We start from the raw sequence: 8,446 nt of genomic DNA, 5'->3' as shown, positions 1-8,446 counted from the left end.
GTTGATTATACCCTGCCTGCATCATTAGGTGGTGGATGTATTGCATATTACCTGAGTTTTCCTTGGCGTGAGGAAAGTGTAGGGAAGATCAGGAAACCTTGTTTCTGTATCTCTATAACCAGTAATAGGCTGTGGTCTTGATAAACTGGGCTGACACAGGACAGTGGACATATGGAGGGAGGAGAATAGCTGTTAATCTTGATCCTGATCCAGCCTGTAGCTCCAGACCTTAAACAGACAGAATTTGGTGGGCTGCTGTAAGTTCATTAGGTCTCTTGTGGTTTGGAATACAATTGTGTTTATCAGTGTTTTTTCCTGGATCCAGTATTGTGTAAATTAGATTTTTTTTTTCTTGAACATGTGTATCTATGAGAATCTAAATAACATGTTTTATTATTATGGCAGCAAGTTATAAAAAGACAACAAAGCATACGATTCTAAGAAAAATAATAATAACAAAGCTTACTTTTTAAAGATATTCTGATTAATCCAGTGTCCGTGCAGAGAATAAAGGTAAACTGTGCAAAGGAAGTCTCATGTTACTGTCTGTTTGGCTTATCTTTCTTCATGCTTGCTCTGTCATAAAAGAAGCAAACTGCCATTGCTTGTGCCCGAGGCTAAAATCAGTGCTCTTTAGCATTTTGAGCAGTTTGGACAAAGAGTCACACTGGAGCTTATTTGTCTTCTCTGCACTCATGTAAGGATGCTGCTGTGACAGCATGTAGCCAGAGGTCCAGAGATAATCCTTTTACCTCTTGCTCGCCTGTGGGCGCCATATATCACCCCACAATCATGCGATTGCGGATGATAACCGCCCGAGTCCCAAAAGTGGTACATGTTCACTTAACATGGTTGTTGCTGAGTTAAGGAACAGACACAGAGGCCTAAACAGGAAAACAATGTGATGTTCTCTCTGTCCTCACTCTGTGAGTGTGTGTGGGTGGGAGGGTGTGTGTGTGTGTGTGTTCTTGTACTTGCGGCATACTGAGGACCAGTGAGGGTTTTTAACCAACAAAGTGAGGACATTTTGGTCGGTCCTCACTTTATTTTCATTGAAATCACTTCCTTAGGTTGATATAACATGCTATACTCAATTTGTCAAAAAAATATAATTCAAATTTTGGGTAAGGTATGATGTTTTTGTCAAATTTTGGACCCAAAATTTTTTGTGAAAGATGTTTTCAAATTTTGGACGACATAGTATAGTATGACGTTTTTGTCACATTTTGGACCAAAAATCTTGGGTAAATATTTCTTTCAAATTTTGGACGACATAGTATAGTATGACGTTTTTGTCAAATTTTGGACCAAAAATAATAAAAAAAAATAATAATAAAAAAAGTTTTCCAGCTATTTTTGCTCTGGGGCTCCACCTGCAGTCATTTTATGGTACTGCAACAAGTAGATCTTTGTAGATGTCATTCATGAAGTAGATATTTGTAATTGTGTTGATTTATAAAGTGGAAATGCTGGTCCTCACTTTGTCAGCAACCCAGTCCTCAGTATGCCGCAAGTACAAGAATGTGTGTGTGTTTGTGTGTGTCCATGATCAAATCTAATTTTGTGAGGATCCGTAGAGATTGGATAGAACTGATAAAGTGACTTAATTTTCCACAGTTGACTTTTCTCGGGTTTAACCTTTATGTAAAGCCCTGCAGCTGTAAAAGCTTTGATTATTGTCTAAAGCTGACTACATGGTGTCCAGCTAGAACAGAACACCAGTTACTCATGGAAATGATCAGCTAAATATGAAAAAAGAAGAAAAGATCGAAAAACACCAATGGACAGTAAGAGTTTCCAAACATGGAAAAAAACACTGGATTCATTTGGTAATAAAACAAAATGTGTTCAATATGTTGAAAATTCCACATTAATGGTATTTTATAATTTAGTTATATGCGTTTTTCCTTCATGGCTTTGAAAAAAAAGCGTCCTATACTGTAGAAAAAAAAAAGAGGTCTCCAAATTAGGATGCGTGATGGGATGGATCCTCGGCATTGATTGATTGGAAGAGGATTAGCGTGTTTGACGTCAGGAAGTGCAAACAAATGACCCCATAAAAGAGGGAACCTGTCTGGGTGGGAGAAACAAAGCAGAAAGGGTCTGTGCGCATAGGCACAGCTTCAGAGATCTGTAGAGAGCGCCACTGTCTGCCTCACTCTGACACGCACAGATCGCCCACAAGACCTCAACATGCCACTATCAAGCAGCTCCACATCCTCCGCAAAGGGAGGCATCCGCAGAGCCGCATCCGAGCTGGAGAGGTCCGACTCCATCACGGTAAGAAACATAAAACACCAAACACATTAGGCATAGTTTCAAAGATCAACGTGTAAACATATGTCTACATTACACATACATTATAATGATTAAACTAAATGATGATTCAGGGCACTGCTTTATGCTGCTGTGTAGCGCGCGCGCACAGAACTGGGGACTTTTACGCATGGGTTGTGCCTGATGCGCAAAAGTCAAGATCACGCAAAAACAAGTTGAATGAAGTTTAATGCTGCGTGTGCATCCATTCAGTCTTCTATGCCACAGGTTTACCGTGTTTGTTGTATTTATTCAATCATTTATTGAGTGTGGTAAAGCAAATACACATGAGAGAGATGTCCAAAACGTATCATTAGGAAAGTCCAGCAGTTGGTTTGGCTCTTTCTTGTTGTTAAATCAAAACATTTACAACACTTTGACATTAATTTATCTTTTTTCTTGAAAAACAAATATATTATTTTAATATTTATAGTCACCCAGATACCTCGGGAGGCGGCAAAGCTTGATCGACGACGCGCGCAAGGAGAGGGAGGCTGCAGCTGCAGCGGCGGAGGCTGCAGAGTCCACTGAACAGATCGTGTTCGAGGAAGATGATGGAAAAGCGCTCCTCAACCTCTTCTTCACGTTAAGGAACTCCAACACACCTGCGCTTTCGCGGACACTGAAAGTCTTCGAGGTATCGAGGTTTTTTTTTATGATTAGTAAACACTTATTAAAGATGTTTGTATTTGACTTTTAAACCCGAGTTATATGGGTTTGATTAGTTGTTGGTGATACTATTATAATTGGGATTTTATCAGTTTGGACTATATTTGTTGTCTTTCAAGTTTGTAAATAGTGGATAAATAGATTTCTTTATTTTATCACATCAACGACAACTCAACTCAAGTAACCAAATAGATGTTTTTTCAGTGGAATATTTTCTGATAAATGATCTGAAAATCAATCCTTAAAAACACGTTTGAATACTGGAATAAAAATTGTATTTGATTATCGGCTGTAAAATCCTTATCACTTCAGAGACAAGATTATTTCATAAGCTTTATTACATTTAGTTTGTGAATTTCTGGTTTAGAAACACACTTTATCTCTGATGCTTTTGCATCAGTGAGCCGTTTCCATAAAACTGAATGCACATATCAAATACAGTGCTTCATGTATGCGTGCCACCTGTATTATACCCATATAATACCTTTCAGTGTGTCGATTGTATTCCAGACATTTGGAGCAAAGATTCACCATTTGGAGACACGCCCATGCCGAAAGCTCAAGGACAGCCTGGGAGGCCTGGAGTACTTTGTCCGCTGTGAGGTGCACCTTTCCGATGCCAGCACTCTCATCAGCTCCATCAAGAGGAATGCTGAGGATGTTAAAACCACCAAAGAAGTCAAATGTAACACAGCTTCTCTGCTTTTACAAAATACACTCCAAGTTACATTGTTTTGCAGAAGAAAACAAAATAACACACCTGAATGGAACGATTTCCCTTCTTTTCTCTGTTAGTCCATTGGTTCCCAAAGAAAATCGCCGATTTGGACAAATGTCATCATCTGGTTACGAAATATGATCCAGACTTAGACCAAGACCATCCTGTAAGTATGAGCTCCAACAGCACATATGAGACATGTGATCGGATGTTACATACAGTGTATTTGAACAGGGCTTCACAGATCCCGTCTACAGGAAGAGAAGGCACATGATTGGTGAAATCGCCTTCAGATACAGACAGTGAGATGCAGTCTTTTACCTTAATGCTCACATACATTTTTTTTTTTTTTTTTTTTAACGACAGCAAACTGAACTTTTGGATACATTTGTGTTTTGTTTTTTTTATCCTCAGTGGGGAGGTGATTCCCAGAGTGGAATACACAGAGGAGGAGATTGGCACATGGTAAGTGTTAAATGTTGCTTTATGATTAATATGGTAGGTGAAAAAAAATAGGTAAAGTGACTCTGTGCCATGACTTACGTAAATGTGTAGAACATTTTTAAATAGATTCTAAGACAAGAAAAGATAATCCTTTATTAGTCCCAAGACAGGGACATTTGTGATTCTCAACATTAATACGAATACGAAAACTTTATTGTCCACAAAGTGAACATTTGTCTTTGGTTCCACCACAGCAAAGATGTAGACAAAAACAATACAAACTAGACATAAAAAACACATAAAACTGGATGAAAAAAGGACGACACTTTTCATATGGCCTGCAAAGTCATGGGTACAATATTATAAATTAAAAACATAAAAATAGATAAAATAAAAGTGAGTACAGCTGTCGCTGCATCCTGAAATTAATTATCTATGTATTGTCTGTTTGCTTTCATTTAAAAGTGTCACAGCATTTGGCACAAAAGATTTCTTTATAAAAAATGTCTTTGCTGTTGGCACTCTAAAGCGCCTTTCTGAGGGTAGTAGTAGCTCAAATTCCCCATGTAGTGGGTGGGAGGGGTCACTAATGATTTTATCTGCTTTATTTCTGCATTGTTCCTTGTTTAAGTGTTATTCTACTGTTGCACTACCAGAATGACATTGTGTCCTTTCACCACCTTCAGTCAGTTTCATTATAATTCTGTTGCATTTAGTTCGTCTTTCATGGACATTTTAGCAAGTTAGTTACAAATGAGGGAGCACCATCGAAGCCGTCACATGGCAACTTGGGCTCATCTAAGCGAAAACAAACCGAGTGATTTGGCAGGAAGAGGTCAAAACACCAGTTATAAGTACCCTTTCTCATAGTCGGCCCATCTATTTCCTGCTTCATTGGAAACAGCAAGTGGGATTCTTTCTTTCTTTTTGGTAACATATCTTAACGTATATATGTTACGATGTCCCTTTTCAGGCGGGAAGTCTACCTAACCCTAAGAGACTTATATTCCACCCACGCCTGTAATGAACACGTCGAGGCCTTCCGGCTACTTGAAAGATATTGTGGGTACAGTCCGGACAACATCCCCCAACTGGAAGAAGTGTCACGCTTCCTCAAAGGTAAAGACACAATAAGATAACATTAGTAGTGAGCCCCAGGGTTGATGATTTTCCCTGTGTGCCTCTTTGTCTCTAATCTCCTAAATCGCACACACAGAGCGTACGGGATTCCAGCTGCGTCCAGTAGCAGGTCTGCTCTCAGCCAGAGACTTCCTGGCCAGTTTGGCATTCAGGGTGTTCCAGTGCACTCAGTACATTCGCCATGCCTCCTCTCCGATGCACTCCCCAGAACCGTGAGTATACCTGTGACAGATCCTATTTTTTCCTCCTTACGTAAATCTATGATGAAAACAGTCCTTTCGTTTAAAAAAAAAAAAAAACAGGAAAGAAAGACATTTAATGAATTGCAGTACATTAAAGTTTGAACTTTAACTACTACCTCATGGTTCTATATCCGTGGCAACCAGTCGAGTTACTCCAGCCAAGTCTGTACTCATTTGATAGTGTTTTCAGGCTGAGGGAATATATCAAAGCTTATTACCACATGAATTCTTGAGTTATGGCCAAAAACATGTTTTGTGAGCTCACTGTGACCTTTGACCACCAAAATATAATCAATTCATCCTTGAGTCCAAGGGATTGTTTGTGCCAAATTTGGAGAAGAAATTCCCTCAAGGCATTTCTGGGATATTGTGTTTACAAGGAAGGACCGGACGGACAACTTGGAAACATATTGCCGACACAGATTCTTAAAAACAGATGAAAAAAAAAACAAAAAAAACAACAGTTTTCTTTCTTTCTTTCTTCGTTTCACAATGGGCACAGAGTTGTTTTTCACTGCTGTTTTTTTTTTTTTTTTTTTTGAAAACCACTGTTTTGTTATCCAACCACCAACCACACACTTTGTGATAACTGTCTGTACTTGGTTAAATGCAGAGATTTCAGTTTAGTTCAAAACGAGTCACAGCTGAATTTCACTCTTTCTCTTCCTCTACAGTGATTGTGTCCATGAACTCTTGGGACACGTCCCCATGTTGGCCTACCGCACATTTGCAGAGTTTTCACACGTACGCACCTTTAATGTTTTTGGAGCCTTACAGATTATAGTACATATGATGGACTTTAACAGTTTGATGACAATTTGTTGTGTATTTTTTTTTTTTTTTGCAGAACCTTGGTCTGGCATCACTTGGAGCGTCAGATGAGGACATTGAGAAACTGTCCACAGTAAGATTCTATTCGGGTTTTTTTTTTGTAAATTTTGCAAGTAAATTAAGTTGTTTTTACCCAGAAAACCCTCCCTTCCACCAGACAAGATATGCTCTAAAGCCTGTCCCTTTTTCAGACCCCCACCTCCCCTCAATAATCATTTCTGCCAAAGGAGATATTGTTTTTCTGTGAGTGGCTTAATTCAAAAAGTTGACAACAGATTTCGATGAAATCTTCTGGCGATGTAGGTACAAAATAAAAACCAATATCAGATTTTGGTGGCGATCCAGACATACAGTAGATCCAGATTCAAGACTTTAAAAAAAAAAAACAATAAACCTTGGCGGAGGTTTGCACTCCCTGAGTGCTTTTTCTTGTTTATTCAAAATTGAGAATAATGACTGTCCTTTTGATCTGAAGGGCAAATCCATAAAGTATCAGTGGTAGTCCAAAAGAAAGGCATCCCAGCTGCTCGGTGAAGAAAACGTAATGGAAATCTCAAATTCATCTTATTTTCTTATTCTCCCTTTTTGATTGATAGAAGAGGCATTATCGTGATGTTTGAATTGACCTTTATCCTCTTCTTTGTTTTTCTCATTGCTTTCTCTTGTTTGCATAAAGCATATCGTCCACCCCAGGATTCTTGTTTTTAACTCTCTTCATGTGTTTCCAAATCAGCTTTACTGGTTCACCATCGAGTACGGTTTATGTAAGCAGAACGGTGAGGTGAAGGTTTACGGCGCGGGGCTCCTTTCCTCTTATGGGGAGCTTGTGGTGCGTTCCAGTCCTTTTTTTCCTCTGGTCTATGCTTAATGTCGATATAATACTCTGGATAAGAAAATGCAACCTTCACAGTGAAATGTGCTCTCAGTTAATTCTCCATCTTTCCTTTTAAATTCAATCCAGCACTCTCTGTCTGATGAACCAGAGACAAGAGAGTTTGATCCAGAGGCTGCAGCAGTTCAGCCTTATCAAGACCAGACGTACCAGCCTGTCTACTTTGTTTCGGAGAGTTTTTCAGATACAAAGGAGAAATTAAGGTAATTTGATTCAGAAATACACACGAAACAAACAGAGACAGACAGAGAAAAGAAGAAAAACAATAAACAGAAAGGGAGAGGGGTTATGTGAGGACAAGGTCAGAGAACAGCCAGCCAACCCCTAAGGCCACAAACTTTTGTAGGTCAGCCATAGCAGCCAGAAGACAGCTGTTACTAATGTAGTGTTTCTTACCAAGGCAAAACGCTGGAGTTTTATTTGGCAAACACATCAAATGTTGCCCTGCAAAACAAGTAGCTTTAGTGGGTTTTTGGACAATATTTGGTCTCTAGTAGAATATAACACATGACATCCCCGATTCACTAGATGAGAAAACATCATGGGGATTTTTGTGCAGCCCTAGAATTGCAAATATAAAAACATTGATCAGATCATTCTCGAACAATCTGCCTGATATAACCACAGAATTTGAGTCTCTGTATAGATCAGGCTAAACTACAACTGGAGGAGAGTCAGTTAGAAGTGAAATGTTTGCTATTATAAATGGCAGACAGGACTTCTGCAGTATATACATTTATGAAGAACTCACCTGAGTGTTAGGTCACATGTGTTCTGATCTCCTCCATGATCTCTTCCATGCAGGACATATGTGGCTGGTATTAAGCGTCCCTTCTCAGTGAGGTTTGATCCCTACACCAGCAGCATCGAGGTCCTGGACAACCCGCTGAAGATCCAGGGAGGCCTGGAAGGAGTAAAGGATGATCTTAAGATGCTGACAGATGCCCTCAGTGTTTTATCATGATGAAGCCCCGGCATGTAACGTCCTGCTGTTGTTTTCTTCCTCTGCTGTGCTCTGCGACATCCCGTGTGTAAACGAGACGTGTTTCGATCTCCGTGTCCTGTTTGTACCTTCCAGTGTGATGCCGTTTCTGATGAGTTGCTGTGTGTGTGGGTGGCTGGTTGGGCCGACAAGGTCGCAACCATTACAACCTCAACACAGCGAGGCCAAAGTTTCCAAAGATATCTAAACGC

The 8,446-nt window shown here is 39.6% G+C and overlaps 1 protein-coding gene across 1 annotated transcript; it reads left to right on the top strand.

Moving 5' to 3' along the window:
- Window positions 1-2,193: 2,193 nt before the first annotated feature.
- Window positions 2,194-8,216, top strand: th (tyrosine hydroxylase; the record flags this gene model as incomplete). The annotated part of the gene is made up of 13 exons (XM_083893357.1): window positions 2,194-2,280; window positions 2,750-2,953; window positions 3,496-3,670; window positions 3,781-3,869; window positions 3,938-4,005; window positions 4,118-4,168; window positions 5,121-5,266; window positions 5,364-5,499; window positions 6,204-6,273; window positions 6,377-6,433; window positions 7,094-7,189; window positions 7,322-7,455; window positions 8,057-8,216. 13 exons carry the CDS (start codon window positions 2,194-2,196, stop codon window positions 8,214-8,216), a joined length of 1,473 nt encoding a protein of 490 aa, XP_083749483.1.
- Between the last annotated feature and the right edge of the window lie 230 nt (window positions 8,217-8,446).

The sequence above is a fragment of the Microchirus variegatus genome, assembly GCF_963457635.1.
Source record: "Microchirus variegatus genome assembly, chromosome: 8".
Classification (NCBI taxonomy): domain Eukaryota; kingdom Metazoa; phylum Chordata; class Actinopteri; order Pleuronectiformes; family Soleidae; genus Microchirus; species Microchirus variegatus.
This window is presented reverse-complemented; position numbering and strand designations above follow the sequence as displayed.